At 45.0% G+C, this 16,703-nt stretch overlaps 1 protein-coding gene across 1 annotated transcript in view; it reads right to left on the reverse strand.

Moving 5' to 3' along the window:
• INSC (INSC spindle orientation adaptor protein) overlaps positions 1 to 16,703 on the reverse strand; it is a 133,224-nt gene that overhangs the window by 39,899 nt on the left and 76,622 nt on the right. Inside the window, exons 6-7 of the mRNA XM_068988692.1 lie at positions 10,107 to 10,220; positions 4,128 to 4,253 (exon numbers count right to left, since the gene is read on the reverse strand). Coding sequence (XP_068844793.1) covers positions 4,128 to 4,253; positions 10,107 to 10,220 — 240 coding nt within the window. The remainder of the gene's footprint in view (positions 1 to 4,127; positions 4,254 to 10,106; positions 10,221 to 16,703) is intronic.

The following is a 16,703-nucleotide window of genomic DNA, read 5'->3' on the forward strand; positions in this document are numbered from 1 at the left end:
CTGGATTCGCATCCAGAAGAGCCTGACTCTCAGAGGCAACAGTTTCCTCAGCACGCTGGACAGTTCACAACAAACGCGTGATGACAGAATGAATTAGTAGCAGGATGAGATGGTGATGGACTGAGTGGGCAAGCAAGGAAGCAAGCAACTTGAAAGTAAGTGAACGGCTGGATGACAGAGAAAGAAGAAGCAGGTGACTAAGTGAATCCATGGCCATGTGAATGCCTCAAGCCCGACAGAGCTCTAGCATCACATAGCAGGGCTGAGGATGGATGGGGCATCTGGTGACCTGATAGACTCACACTCTGCCGGGGTCTGTGCGTGACTTAATGAACCGCTCCAAGGTTGGCGGGAAGGGGAGGGGGTGGGTAGCTGCAGACAAAGATGGATTTCACCAAATTTAGCGCCTTTCTTGTGGCAGTTAATTACAGGAGCCTTGGGGAGGAGGCAAGGCCAGTAAATCAGGGGAGACTGAGGCTGTGACATTATCTAAGAAAGGCATGAGCTGTGTCTGGTGAGTGGGCAGTGGGCAAGAACCCCAGGCACCTGCTCTCCACTTATGCCTCCACCCAGCCTGTCATGCTGTGGCTTCTGCGATCCGGCCCATCCCCAGACTTCTTCACCTTCCACCCTAAACACAGACAGTGGCGACCTCACCGGAGTGTCTGAGGCCAGCACTCGGCACGCAGATCACAGAGTGTGAGCGGGACCTGGGGGAGGGGCAGGTGACCCAGGACCCCCTGGGCGTCTCTAGAACTTCTCACAACTTTGGAAACAGTGTGATGTGGAGGAAAAGAGCATGGACTTTGACCTCACACACTGGAGCAGAATCCTGGGTGGGCATGATGGTTTGCAACCCAGGCTGGCTCCAGCTCATCAGAGCATGTTCAGTCGCTCAGTAGTGTCTGACTCTTTGTGATCCTGGATCAAATGACCACCAGGCCATCTATTAGCTGTGCGCCCTTGAGCAAGTTGCTTCACTTCTCTGAGTCTTCCTTCCTTCTATAGTTGACATGGATGGTATCAGCACTGATGGGTTAATGATTAAGTGACACTATGAAAGGAGCAGTCTAGCCAACTGCACAAACCAAGTACTCAATAAATGTTAATTGTTGTCTTTTTCTGGAGAAGGAAATGGCAACCCACTCCAGTACCCTTGCCTGGAAGGAGCCTGGTAGGCTGCAGTCCATGGGGTCGCAAAGAGCTGGACATGACTGAGCAAATTCATTTTCACTTTCGTCGTATTTTTAGCCATGGCCATGATGTCCTTATTACCTGATAGATTAGGGGTGGATAAACATTTTCTGTAGAGGGCCAGCTGGTAAATATTTTTGACTGCATGTTCTCTTGCAATTATCCAATTATACTGTTGTAGAGAAACCAGACATTTAAAACACCTAAACGAAGGAGCCTGGCAGTGTTCCATTAAAACTTTGTGGATCAAAAATTTGAACTTCACATAATTTTCATGTGACATAAAATGTTATTCCTCTCATATTTTTATAATCATTTAAAAAATGACTTAACTCATGGGCTGTACATGCCAAAAACAACAGGCTGACTTCGGCCCACAGGTTGTAACCTGCCACCCCATGAACTAGAACGTAAGCTCTGAGAGGACCAGGGTGGTCGTCTGTTTCATTCACTGCTATAGCTATACTCCCAACACATAAAACAGTGCCTGGCAAACAGCAGACAGTTGATCAATGTTTGCTGAATGAATGAATTATGAGCTGTGTGAGTCTGTGCAGATGTCACTTCATATCTCTGGGCCTCGGTTTCTTCATCTGTGTAATGGGTATGCTTGCACGTTCAAGGTAAGCATCAAATGACATTAAACTGTCCATGGAGACACTTGGCAAGCTCCGTGACTGCACAGCTGTAGTTGCTGTTTCTGACCACAAGGGGGCTCCTTTCTGACAAGTCTCCGTCCCGCCCACTACCTGGCACAGCATTGTTCCATATCTGTGTATGGAAACGAATCTGACCGGGAGGAGGAGAGAGCCCAGAGAGGGTGACTTTCTCCTGTGCCAGTTAGGGGAGGGGGAAGATTAGGACACTGGCCGGAAACAGCAAGGCGGTCTGGGTTTAGCTAAAGGAATTTTTTGGGGGGGGAAAGGGGGTGTGCTGAGAGTATCTGTTAAACCACTGAGTCAATGATATTGACTGAGCATTAGGCAAGTAGACAGGATCCAAATCCTAGCTCCAAAACTTACTACGTGATTTTAGGTGAGTCACTTACACTGGCTGAGACAGCTCCTTTCTTTAAGATGAAGATAGGAAGAGCGCTCACCTTGGGAGGTCCTGGAGCCTTAATGAAGGGCTGCATGTAAGGGGCTAGGTCAGCACTGCCTGCTTAGTAATCCCTCAGGCACTGGGCACTCCCCTCATCCTTTTGCTCGGTGGGTTGGGGTCTGACTCCCAGGCCAGTGGCCCATCTGGCCTGGGAAAGACACATTTTCGCCTTCCGGCTTGGGAACCGCACAGGAAGGTGGAAGGAAAAACTGCCCCCAGCCTTCCTGGCTGCACACGTTTTCACTCTAAACAAAAAAAGTTCTGCTGTTTTTCTTTCCTGGATTGAAGTTTTCCTGCTGCTCTGCAAACTCATAAGCCAAGAAATCCACTGCTTTTGGAGGACTGCTGAGTCCAGTCCCTTCTGCTTTCTTCCCTTCTTCTTTCTGCCAACCAGCAGGAAAGAAGACAAGAAACAAACCCATTTGGCCATTTTCCACTCTCTAAGAAGGAAGATTTTATGGGAGAAGAGAGGATTATTCCGCGCATGAAGCTGGACGTGCTCAAGGCGTTTACTTCATGGAGTCTGTCTGTCTAGCCACTGCCTTCTTTTTGCCACCTAAGCAAGTGCACACACAAAGGCTTCTGAACTCGTGGGAAGGAAACACTCTGTCCAGAGGGCTGGCCTTCGCTCCTTCACCACTTTGCTGTGTGACCCCAGGCAAATGACTTGCCCATTCTGAGTCACAGCCTTCTCATCTGTAAAATGAGTAGATTGCCCATGAACACTCCATCTTCAGCTAAAAGCACCTCAGAGCCCATGACCCTGTGACTCTGTCCCATAACCTGAGCAGATTTGGAAAGAGGCAGGGTAGAATGCAAAACAGCTATCCCTCTAGGAGTCCTCACTAAAGTGAAAAGGCTGAGGGGAGGGTGGAGTTTTCCTGGGTAGCCGGGACCAGACTGTGGGACAGGGATGCAGCGGAGAAGAAGCAGTTTGCTTGCTCCCTCCCCATTTAGACCAAACTATGAGAGCAGACTCAAGGTACCTACCCCCAATCCTGCAGACATGGCAACTGTCACCAAGATACACCATGACTTTCTCCCTCTCTTCCATAAAAATAATTTCAGCATCTTTTCTTGAAACATGATTGAAAAATCCCCAAGTGTCAGCCGTAGCCTCCAACCCTCCTGCTGGAATCCCTGAGGAGCTATCTGCAGGCTTGGGCCCACTCAGGCCAAGTGGGAGAAGCAGGCTCAGCCTTCCCACCTGGGGGGCGTGGGGGTGGGGAGGGGGTCTGGAACCCGCCATGCTGCCCTAAGTTGGCCTGGAGCCGGGTACCTGGGACTGCCAGGTCACCCCACCCCTCCAACCCATGACACCCCAGCGGTGGTGACCCACCATGCCCCTGGACTCAAGCGCCCCTTTCCCTTACCCCAAGCCCTGTTGGAGGGAAGCCCACCCACCTACCCAGGCATCCACGCACACCCTGCTCCTGCCTCTCCTGTCCCCCGAGAAACTGGATCCTCTTCTCTACATGCTAGGGACCTGCCACGAGAGAAGAACCAACTGCCCTCAACCTCGACGCCCCCTCCCCATCCGATTCGTCTGCCTCCTGCCGCGGTCCACCCCTGGGCGCTCCACCCGGGAAGTGCTGAGTGTCCCTCTGGGCCCTGCCTTCTCCAGCCAAGCTCCTCAGTCTCTGCCCCCTTCACGTCTTCATCAGCCACAGTCAAGGTCACAGCAGCCCCACCTGAATGATACTGGGGAAAGGAGGGACTCAGGGGACTTGCTCCAGGAAGAGGTTCAGATGTCCACCAAGAGGTCACTTTCCCCAGCCACCCACCCCCTCCAGGACCTCAGTCCCCACGCAGCCGGCCAGCTGCACTCTTACCTTCTCCAGCTGGTGGACACCCTCCTCCACACAGCAGATGGAGGCCAGCGTGCGGAGCGCCTGGGGGTAGAGGCACCGGAAAGTGTCCTGCCGGCAGACCTTGAACAGCGCGACGACCCCACCCTCCTGGCAAGGAAAAGAGAATGTCACATGACCTCACCATGTCACCTCTCTTGGGGCTGACTCGAGAATAACTGACACCCTCTCACTCGGCTGGTGCATTTTGGGGTCTGCAGGGCGGCAGAATAGCCACCCCCAAATATGCCACTTTAGTCTAAGCATTGTCTTGAGCTGAAGGCAATTAAGAAGAAGCAGATACAAAAAAAACAAAGATATCCGTTCTCCCCCTATTTGACTAAAAGCAGGACATAAATTTTAAAAGATCATTCTCTCTTTCCTCTCTACTAAGAAGGACAAGAGTTAATCACTGGAGACAACTTTAGACCCTTATCAGCCTGGATTCAGCACCAGAAGAAACTCATATAGCAAACTTCAGTCTTTAGCGACTATTAGTTTGCCATATACATGTCTTCCCACAGTGTGCCACCCCTAAAGACTCAAGGGGGCTTCCTCTGTGACTCAGATGGTAAAGAATCTGCCTGTAGTACAGGAGACCTGGGTTTGATCCCTGAGTCGGGAAGATCCCCTGGAGAAGGAAATGGCATCCCATTCCAGTATTCTTGCCTGGAGAATTAGATGGACAGAGGAGCCTGGTGGGCTACAGTCCTTAGGGTCTCAAAGAGTCGGACAGGACTGAGCAACTAACACTTTTGCTTTCAGAGACTCAAGGTTCTCTTCCTTTGTCTTATGACATCTCTAAAAATGTATTGTTCCTTTGCTAAGATGCTACAGAAGCCCAAGTTGTAATCAACCCTTTGAGCTACTCATCTGACAGTTCCCATGGGTAAGTGCAGTGCACATGCTAATAAACTTTTTTTATAATGTCACCCTTGGTAATCTAAACTGGAGGTGAGGGGCCAGGGGAGGCACCTGTGCTGGGACCAGGCTCAACCCCAGTTAACACTGCTCCAGACGCCTGGCAACCCCCTCCCAGCAGCCGCCTGGGAACAAGCCTGGAGCTGTCAGAAATAAGTTCTAGAAACAAGCTCAAGGCAGATGGAGAGAGCTGAAACCGAGATGCCTCGTGCTGGTTCTCACTACGCCAGCGACCACCTGTTAATTCTCAGATCCTCCCCGCCACCTTGGCAGGAACACAAAAAGGGGCTTTATTTACACCAGTACTGTAATTTCTTTCCATTTTGGGGATGGGAAAAATGGAAGTCCAGATGGGTGAAATAGTCACACCTCCCCCCCTAATCCACCTTGGTGCTGCTTCCACTCCTTCACTCCAGTTTGTAAAAGGGGAAAAAATAAAACCCTTTAGAACTGATCAGCCCAGCTCTTGAGTGTGAACCTATATTTTCCTCTTTGTGAGAGGAGTTCATGGAGACTCCCTTACCTTGTGGTGACTTCCCAGGAGTCTGGGAGGATTTCTGAGACTTCTGAGAAGAGGCTGGGAGTGAGGCGCTCATCCTCACTGGACAGATTAATTCTACAGAAATCACTGAAGCCACCTTGGCAACAGATCACAACGGTGACTCACCACGTGCCCAGCAAACTGGTGGCAACCCCACCCTGGACGTCCACGTCCAGAGCAGAGGAAGCTGGCTGCCCCACATCCGGCTTTACCCTGCTTCCCCCTCTTCCTTTCCCTGAAGGCTGCAGAGGGGCCAGTAGCAGGAAAGAATACGTGAACAAGTGGTCTGCACCTGGTCCTGAGGGGCACTTGCCTTTACCTGCACCACTCCTGGCTCTAACTGAGCCCATCACCCTGTTTCCTAAACTGAGAAAGACGTTACAGGAAGAAGGAGCTGGGTTCAGCAAAACTGCCATCCCATCAGATTTTTGAGAACTCTCTCAACAAAAACTAGACTATGCACCAAGCACTGTCGAGGGTCCCAGTGACGCAGTACGGAGTAACTGAAAGCACAGTGTGTGAGCAACCAGAAGCAGTAACGACCGCTGCAGCCCAGCACAGCCTCATTGAAATCAGTCACCCCAGACCTCTCCTTCCCAGTACCCCACAAAGATAAGCTCCGAGCCCTTTGCAGTCTAAGAGTTTGGCAGCTTATCACATCAGGGACCAAGACCAAAGTGTGCAATTCTGGAGGAGTTCAGGATTTCTGACATTTTATAATTAGCTAAGAGTGACCTTCAACTTCTATATTCCTACTTCCTTTTAGGATAGTTTATTTGGCGGGAAAAGATCATATCTTAGGACGGGTAACTTTGTTCATGCAGCACAAAAATATTAATGGTTTATTATATGCCAGACCCTGTGCTGGGCACTGCCTCAGTCTCCATCCAAAACGAGCTCTTGGTCGGGCAGACAGTGTTAAAACCAGGAAGAAATCTGGGTAGGGGTACACTGAAATGGGGATGGGTTAAAAAAGCATGGAGCAGGAACTCCTGACACAATCTGGGCGGGGTGGCTGTAGAAGGGTCAAAGAAAAGCACTCTGATTTTAAAGCCACATCATCATTTCACGAAATGTATGCTCTAGTATGGGACAAGACACTCACCCCTCTGATTTCTTGCTCCACAATCCTTTATCCCAGCCTTCCTTCCTACCTTCCCACAGCTCCTGGGACATCTAATAAAGGTTCCACACAAAGACCTTACTCGGAGAGTCACTGACATAAAATCAAATTACTCTTTAAAGTGAAAAGAAAAAAACAAGAATCCTAAGGTCTCCCCCGCCTGCCTTGCTAGCTATTAATGACCTTCCACCAGATGTAAATATCTGTATACATATGTTTACATGAGTATGCATATTTGTATATGTATATATTTATATTCAATCATAGGTAGTATGAATATTATTTATATATGTACAAAGATAGATAAAGTGATAGATATTTACTTCTGGAACGGACCATGAAGAAATGATGCCAAAGCATGAGAGGCTGAGAGCCAGGATCAACGTGGCAGCCTTCCTTTGGCTTGGGAGATGCCAGATCCAGCATAACTATATTTAAGCCTCTGCACCCATTTGCCTTGGATTCTCATTACATCCTTTCCCAAGCCTGTGAAAAATGGTCTTCTTAGCATTTTTTGCTACTAGGAGAGGAAGAGGGAAATCCCAAACCCAGATTGAAGGGATTCTGGTTCAAATCCTACTTCTGCTGCCAGGTATCTTTGGTTTAAAATGGGGTGGGGACAGCCGCATGACTCAGCTGTCAGAGGTGAACCAGGGTGAGGTTGCAAAAGGGCTGAGCACACAGTGAGGGTGGGCCTGGACCGCCTCGTGGGGGTCGGGCCGCGGAAGGCACCCTGGTTAGAAGCGTGACTGACATCCTCATGAAAGGTGTCGCAAAGGCTGGTGTGCGTGGCAGGGAGAAGAGGTAGGAAGTGAGATGGAGTCGTTGCGGGGAGCACTGTGGAGCCCCCACCCACCAAGGACTGAAAAGCAGCATTCGGCTTCGAGTGGGACTTGGAGTCGCCCGAGCTTGCAGAATTGCACTGTTGGCTGGAGCTTGTTTAATTTTATAGAAAGCTCTGGGCTCAGAGCCCAGCTGTATAATGGCATGCATTATTCAGACAGGCTCAGGATAAGCTGTCATAAAGCTGGAGGAGGCCACTTGTAGGGTGTGTAGACTAGTGGAGGGGGAATAATAGAGGAGTTGGGCTGGGCGGGGGTAGTAATTTGACAACACACAGGGGAGTCTTCTGGGCTTTGCATTCAGGAAGGGATAGGACTTGCCACCAGCTTCATAGGGAGGACTTGGTTTATTTCCTGGTTGTCAGAGGAACCCTAAGGGATGAGAAGATAGACCCCAGAGAGGTTGCCCAAACCATCTCATGGGCACAGCTCAGAGGGATGAAAGACCTGAATGAAGACAGACACCCTGGCTCCCCAAGGAGGTGAGTGAGGAAGGCCACTTGAGGGAGCTGCCCCACATCTGTCACCAGATTGGGCACATTTCTTGAGCATCGAAGGTGAGGATGCTCTGCAGGGCGTACCAGGGACTCCCAGCCCCCATGTCACTGTCAGGACTGGAAACCTAAGGGTGATTCTGCTGGAGGTGGAAGATGAGACTCACCACTGAATCTTTTCTCTGCTTCAAACCTCTGTCTACTCACCACCACCGCCCCCCACCCCCAACCAAGGTCTGGAGACAGAGGAAGGCTGAGATTAAGTCTCTGGAGTCAGCAGATCTAGTTAAAATCTCATCTGCATTCAGGGCACATAGCCCTCTCTCTGAGTCTCTGTCCCCTTATCTTAAAAATGGGAATTATGATTATAACACATCATTAGATCATCAGGAGGGTCAGAGGAGATGATGAAGGGAAAGCGAGCACTGTGTTTGGCATGTGGTAAGGATGCAGGAGATAATGAAGGCTGTAGAGAGGGGAGGAGGGCATGGGAGGACAGGGCTGAGAAGGAGGGGGCAGGCAGGAGGAAAAAGAGAGAGCCTGGCTGCTGAGAGCAAGTTCAGAACAGCAAACAAGAGCATAGCGTCACTGCCAAACAGCCAGGTTCAAATTCAGCTTGGTCACTTACTAGTGGAAATTTTTAAAGCTTCCTAGTGATGCTAATATGCATACAGGGTTGAGAACTTCGGAGTCACACTTTGGCCCAAGAAGCTGAAGGGCCAAAGACTGAACCAGAAGTCACCACTGTGGGCTTTAGGATCATGAATTCCAAGTTAGAGAGACTTGGGTTCTAATTCTGACTCCACTGTTTATCAGTTGTATGACCCTGAGTAAGCCTCTCAAGTCATTTCCTCAACCACAGATGAGGGAAAACACGGCAACTACTTATTAGGATGGTCTTATAAGTTAAAAGAAATAATGTTTGCAAGGCATTAAGCTCAGTGGAGAGCACACTCAAACGTTTGCTATTGAGGTACCATACAACCCACTTCTCCCCTGAGCAAAGTTGACATGTACCCTGCTCTTCCAGATTTCTTTAAAGGCTTAGAGCAGTGATTTCTGAGAGTAGCCATGCCTCAGAAACACCTGAAGAGCCTTTAAATTGTTTATTAATTTATTTAATTGGAGGATAAATACTTTACAATATTGTGATGGTTTTTGCCATATATCAGCATGAATCAGCCATGGGTATACATGTGTCCCACCCATCCTGAGCCTCCCTCCCACTTCTCTCCCGACCCTAGCCTTCTGGGTTGTCCTAGAGAGATTCCTTAAAAACTGGGGATAGAATTGTAGAGTTTTTTAAAATGTGGATTCCCAGGTCTTACCCCAGGACCTTGATAAACCTTGGGTGGGGCAAACTGGCTGTTTTCCAAAAACTCCCTGAGGGGTTGTGATGCCTAGTGAGGACTGAGAACCACCAAACTCGAGCATCTTCTTGTGACTGGCATCTGAAGTTTATCAGAGGACATAACTCTGCTTCCAGTTGGATCACCATTCTATCCCCAGGGGTGATACCATTTCTCAAGGGAAAGAACGAAAGAATGGAGGGAGAGAGGAAAAGAGGGAGGGAGAAAAAAGGAAAGAAGGAAGGGGGAGGGAACAAGGAGGTGGAGAAGGAAGGAAAGAAGGAGGGTCAAAAGGAGGAAAGGAAGAAAGAAAAGGCAAAGATAAAACGAAGACCTTAGTGAGGTCCTAGGAATACTGATTGCCTACCATTGCTCTAAGCATTTGGGCCTCAAATTCAGGGGCAAATTGACCGTGAGTCTAATGAATTGCAGTGCCCATGGTAACTGAAAAAAAAAAAACCACAGTCTTTCTCAACTTTGTCTTTTCCTCAAGCAGTATTTCAGTGACAGTGGGCATTTTTAAGATCCAGCCAAGAACCTAAGTTGGAAGATACGATTGGTTTGGATTTGTTGAGATATGTGAAGATGGGGGAGAAGAGTCGATACTTAGAACGGAAAAAAGCTGTCCCCACCAAACTAGCTTCCTCACACTCTCCCAAGGCCTGTCACCTTGGCCCCCAACCATGAAACTCACCTTAGCTATGATGCGGCACAAGGGAGCCCCCTCCTGGGTCAGGCTGAACAGATTCCCCGTGGTGGACTCTGTGGTGTAGATATTGTCCGAGGCATCGATCTTTCTCACCAGTGCCTACAAAAAGAGAGCGAAGTCTAATGGTTGCTCTGCGCATCGTCCTTAATGGAATACCGGTAGGTCCACACTCCTAAGAGCCCCCTGAAATTTGTAATCCCGCCCCCCATCTCTACTACCCCATGGCAGGGGTGATGAGGTTCTAACTTTTGAAAAGACATGAATAAGGATGAGGTCTGAGCTATGTTTGAGAAACAGCCCCATTGGGGCAGAGACAACCAATGCACCCTTCCTCAGTCGATGAGGAAATCAGCTTTCACCACTGACAGTCTCAGCAAGTACCTTTTTGCTATTCTACTGGCTTCTAATGAGAACAGAAACCATTGGTTAAATAAACCATCAAGTTGCAAATCAATGGGTTGCTACACAGATGACCAAAGAAGCTGCTCAGTTTGGATGTTGGATGTCCGTAAGCTCATGCAAAGTCCAGCTGGATGATGGGTTCAGGGGCTGAGTCCAAAGAAGCATTCTTCTCTGCAGTAGCTTCCTGCTACTTCCTGCTACAAGGGGACACTTGCCTTAGGTGGACAGCCAGGCCAACACAGCAACCTGGGGTCCTGTCAAAGAGTCGGTCACTCAGTGAGGACTGCAGGCTGAAAGGTCTAGGGCTGCTGGTGAGAGGGCTGGGAAGGATCAAGCATAGGACCCCAGGAGACTCAGGAAGAGGAGCAAATGGAAAATTCATCAACAAATGAGATATGGAGATTATTCCTAGCAGAGTTTAGCTTATTTCTGGGAAAAAGCTTTTCATGTAACCTGAAACCACTTCATAATCAGTCAATTGTTTTGAAGCATGTGGTTCATCAATTATAAATGACTCCTACCTGCTAATTAATGTTCATTGCTTGAGTTTCTCCTGGGAGGTGTGGAGGCAGAGACTGGGGAGACTTGCCTTTGGGGTCCTCATGCGAGAAAGTAGGACTTCTGGGAAGCCACTTGTACAGTTTCAGTTGCTGTGTTAATTTTAAAATATTAAAATAGACTTGTTTCTAATTAACCCTGGTGTTACGGAAAAGACTCATAGGAAATCAGGAGATCTAATTTCCAGTGCCAGCTTGCCTTTTTTAGCACACTATGCTGATGAGGAAGTATGTAAAGTATGTATAGGGTTAAAAGCATGGACTCTGGAGCCAAACTGCCTGGGTTCAAATCCTGGCTTTGCCACTTCTAAGTGCCCTACAGATAATTCAACCCTTTCATACCTCAGCTTCCTCATGTGTAAGATGATAGAAATAACAGTGTCTATCTCTTCTGGTGGTTCTACCCATCTCTTAAAGTTGCTCATATATATAAAGAACCTATAAAGCTATCTGGCATACAGAAGCAAAATAAAATTCTTAGCAGTTATTATCTTGTGATATTGGGCAGTTGAGACAAACTACCTAGGCCTCAATTTCCCTATTTGTAAAATTATTTAAATTAAAGGGGTTTGAAGCTCAAGGTAAATAGCTCTTCCCTTTTGCTTCTTTATTCAAACTCAGAACTCTTCACACATAGCAATATGCTAATCTTCTACATACATCAGTCTAAGAGTAAGTGTGTAATTAATCTACCGATATATTAAACATAAAAATTATTTCCTAAGATTGGGTAGATGCCTCTTGTAAGATATCTAGCAAAAGGTAAAATTAATAACCAGGATTTGCACTGCAAATCTCTGTAGCAAATGTACTTCTTAGACTCATTCCCCGTCGTTACCACAAGCAGTTATGTAAGTGCTATTGGTGCTAACATGAAAATGCAGATTTCATATATTGGGGTCCTGTACCTAAATCAGAATTACCTAATGTTCCTGATTAGTGTTTGCACTCGAAGTAGATAGCATTATGTTAAATTATTCAAAACCAATGTCTTTTGCAATCATCTGCTGCTGTTAGACCATTTATGTCTGAGGATAATTTCTTATCAACATCTATAGTCACATATACCGTAATTACACCTCAGCTCTGTCTCAGTGAGTCAGCTCTCTGACAATGAAAAGTTGCAAGCATCCTTTTCACAAGGATAAATTTGGAAAGATAGGAGATCAAAGGCTCCACTGAATCATCAGGGCTCTGAGTATCGAATGTGTCAGAGCTGGAAGGCGTCAGAGCCAGAAGGGCTCTTGAAAGTTTAGTGCAAGATTTCCTTCCGTACTGAGAAAAACTGAGACACAGAAATCTGACCAAGGTTAATTACACATGTGGTACATGATAGAGGTAGACCTTGCCCCCTGTGAATGTGACGTCTTACTTGCCAAAGTCAGTGAAAACATGTCCCCAGTGCCAGCAGGATCTCCCGGGGACTAGAGGAGATGGAGGTCTCAAGATAAGGAGAAAATCCAGCCTCATGAGCAGCTCTCACCAAACTGCAGCACTATTCTCCACCCTGGCTTCCATTAGCACCTACAATGCTCTACCCTGTGATGGCCAGAGCTTCTCCGTGCAGCGGGCAGAGCTGACTGAAAGCCCCACCAGCGGCCCTGTTAGACCCACCACCGTGTTCCTGCAGGGGGCACACAGCCCCATGAGCTACTCCCAGCTGTGACTCAGCACAGCAGGGGCTCCACTGCAAACCCAAGACTGCCAGCAGGGAACTCACTAACAGGTGACTTTAGCCTGAAAATTCCAGCTCTTCCTACTCAATTCATCCGTCTCCATTTTCTTTCTCAGCTGTCAGACTTGCAATTTTCCCACCGCCTCCTCCTGCTCCCTTCCCTTTATCTCTCATAGACGTTCCTTATCAAATCCTATCTTGGTGTCAGTTTCAAACCAACACAGTCTATAAAATCAAGTTTTTCAAGTAATGGAGGAGGAAAGAGAAGTTTCAAAAATATGCTTTCCCCTCTCATGAGAAGAGTGGTGAAACAATGAAAACAAGATAAAGGCAGATAGACAGATTAAACTGAATGATAGAATTTTTTAAGACAGATTAGGCAGATATGAAACAAAAAGGAAGATCTTGAAGAACAAGAGGGAGATTTTTTTTTAAGGGTTTAGGAGATGCATACAATATAACTACCCTAAATAAAAATGTAAAAAGAGGGGTATGTTTTTAATTGTTTGTCCATCAGAAAGAGTGACTGCAGTCCAGTGAAATTTATTAGGAGGAGTAAACTATCAAAAATCAGCCTGGAATAAGTTTCTCAGATGAAGAAAGGAAATATCGTGAAGCCTCTTTCAAAGGTTCAGAGAGAGACCCCATAGGTATAGTCAGGGCAGCCAAGCCATGCAAAGGGATGGCATAAACACAAGTAGATTAAAGATGGCCACAAATTCTTTTCTACTCCTCCTATAAAGAGGTGGGTTCTAATGTCCCTGCCTTTGGAATCTGGGCTGGTCTTGGTAACTTGCTTGAGCAACAGAAGGCAGCACTCGGTAGAAGTAACATTTCAGGATTTCCAATGCTAGGTCATCAGAAACTCTGATGCTGCCACTCAGGCTTCTTGGAACATTCTTTTCAGAGTCCTAAGCTACCAGGTAAGAAGTTTAACGGGGCTTCCCAGGTGGCACAGTGGTAAAGAATCTGCCTGCCAATGCAGGAGACGTGCTTCTGATCCCTGGCTACAGTCCATGGTGTCGCAAACAGTCAGACTTGACTGAGCAACTGAGCACACAAGTTTGATAACTCTGAGACTGTTGTGCTAGAGATGCTGTGTGCCATGTGTTCGATCCCTGATCAATACTTTCAACTGAGACCAGCTTTTCAACCATCTCCTCCAAAGCACCATATGCATGAGGAACCTAAGATTTGCTAAACCATTAACCAGCTGAATATTCCCAAGTGACCTCTATCTATGGCATAAGGAGCAGAAAAATTACTCAGCCAAGCTCAAAATTCTTGACCCTTAAAATTGTGAGATGTAAAGAAAATTGTTGTTGGGGTTGTTTGTTATGTGTTAATAGAGTTCTGGAACACAAGAGAAAAGTACAGATATCAGCACAAAATAGTCAAAGGATCATGAGATAAATTGCAAGGAAAAACGTTTTAAAATAAATAAATAGTACTACTGCCTGTGCCCAAGAGAACACTTTGGAGAAATGCATAAATTAGGGCTTGAAGAAAGGCACAGAAAGACTGGACATGTTAAACAGGAGACAGGCAAAATAATAACTGAATTCAGGCTTGGATTAGCTAGTGGTCTATTGGGAAGATATCTCCTGGGTGTAAATATCCAGTTTAGAAAGACAAAAATGTATAAGATCACTTAAAACCAGAGGTCTGGGGCAGATCCAGACCTTAACTGATTTTATTTTTCACAATAAAGGAACTCCTAAAATCTAAAAGAGTATCTTTAAAAACAAAAGAATGTGCCAGAACGTAAAGAGAAGTGAAAGCGGAAACACTGCTCAGATCCAACAAATAGTGTTCATTTTATGAATTAAGTAAGGAAAGAGACCCACATGAGAAGCAGGGCAAATGGTAAGAAAATCACTGAGTCTTCCTGAAATGAGTGGGGGATTAACAGAGGAGAGAGAAAACTGCAGACATAATTCATTATTGGGGGAAAAATAAAATAGAAATGTAGCAGAAAAACGTTACTTAAGACTAAACTATTCAAAAGTTTTGGGAAGACAATGTTCTGAGAAGCACATGGCAGAAGGAAGGTTCTCACTAGGCCCATAGGCACCAGGCTTCAGGAGCCTCACAAGAAAACCCTGCCAAGATGACAGGGTCTTAAGGCTGAAGCGATTCTTAGCAAGAGGCGGAGACAATGGCCATCATATTATAGAACTATAATCCTAGAGTATATCCTATGTCAATTTTTTTTCTCATTTAGCCCTAAAATAATTTTTAAAAATATATGTCCCCCTATAAAGTTTTAATTTGACAGGTAAGTTTTTCATCATAACTTTAAAGAACAGATTTGGAAATGATGTGATTTCCAGCAGACTATGAATAGTGACATAAAATACAATGACTGCATTACTCTTTTAGACGTATTCCATGAAATCTACATACCAAAACTTGATACCATCATCACGCTTAAAAATATACAAGTAATCTCTTTAACATGTGACCATTTTGCATCTTTTCATTATAAATTTACATCCCCATTCCATTTCTCCCTCAGAATTTTATCTTAATGTAATACATTTAAGTTTCAAAGAATTTTACTAATCACCCTTGTCAGGCTTATCACTGAAATTTGAAATCTTCTTTTATTTCTTTGACTATAAGGCTCTAAGTGTTTAAAAATAATCTCTTTTTAGTTGAATTAGTGTTACAGTTATCATCAGTACAATTGGTCAATACAACATAGATGATAAATTTTGATAAATAATTATAAATCAAAAAAATTAAAGTAGTATCATAACTATATCTCCTAATGAGATAAATAAGGCTTTGCAGACTTTTTAGGCTTTCTAACTTATTTATCTATGACTAAATATTGACTTAATGATATAAATCCTGAAAAATCTTTTTTCTATAAATCAAATGAAAAGACGAATGGGAAAAGTTTGTATAGACAAGTTGTTCACGCTTTGAGCACATTCCGAGCTATGCAGTCACTCAAACACGATTTTTAATGATCTGCCAGCTGATAATGCCTACAAATTTGTAGAAGCAAAAATTGGAAACCATTTGACTTGCAAAAGTATTTCTTACCCAATCATTAGATTCATTCATTCACTTATCTCAATTTCTGGGAAGAAATCCAGAAGTACTTTACCAAGACATATCAGATAACTCTTAATTATACCCACTACTCCTTCACTAAGAGCACCTTGGATTATCCAAATTACTCAAAGAGGATTAAGAAAATCAAAATATTATTAATTTCACCACCAATACCATTTTAATCAATTATTTTTGTGTGTTTCAAATATGTTTTATAAAAAGCTTGAATCTGCAGCTTTTGTTTATTTAATTTATGGAAAATACCCACCCTATGACTTAATTGGCAAAGACTGTTCTTAAGCCAGCCCAATCAGCCAAGTCAACTTAGCTTTTTCTCAATATAGACCTGACTTCATTTTTAATTAAAAAATTTTAATATGTGTTCCAAGAAATGCTAAAAACGCTGACAAATAATTATGGAAATCATTTTATAAGGGAAAATGCTAAAAACTGTCAGTATTAAAATAATATAGACTTAAAATAAAATTTGATTTAGTTGTATACGTTTTAAAGCCAAGATGAAACAATCTATTAAACTTTTAAAAAGGCAAAGTAATACATAGCTTACACTGTAAATTAATTATAACTTTGGAAATGTAAAAGGCACTGTATTCCTTCAGTAAATAGATGTGTTTATGCATTGAACTTTTTGTGTTTATTTCAAGGAATAATTAAATAAGATCTGAGAATAAAAATATCTGAAATCATTTGACTGTTTTTAGTAGCTCTTATGAGCAATTTTCCCTATGTGTTTAAAGAAGAAGAAAAGTATTTATACTTAAATCTAATTAGTCCAGCTGCCAGAAATTAATTATATCTCTTGCTAACAGGAAGTAGAAATTAGTGTAAATATCTCACAAAGTGTTTAGACAAAATCATCTA

Source organism: Capricornis sumatraensis, chromosome 16 (assembly GCF_032405125.1).
Source record: "Capricornis sumatraensis isolate serow.1 chromosome 16, serow.2, whole genome shotgun sequence".
Classification (NCBI taxonomy): Eukaryota; Metazoa; Chordata; class Mammalia; order Artiodactyla; family Bovidae; genus Capricornis; species Capricornis sumatraensis.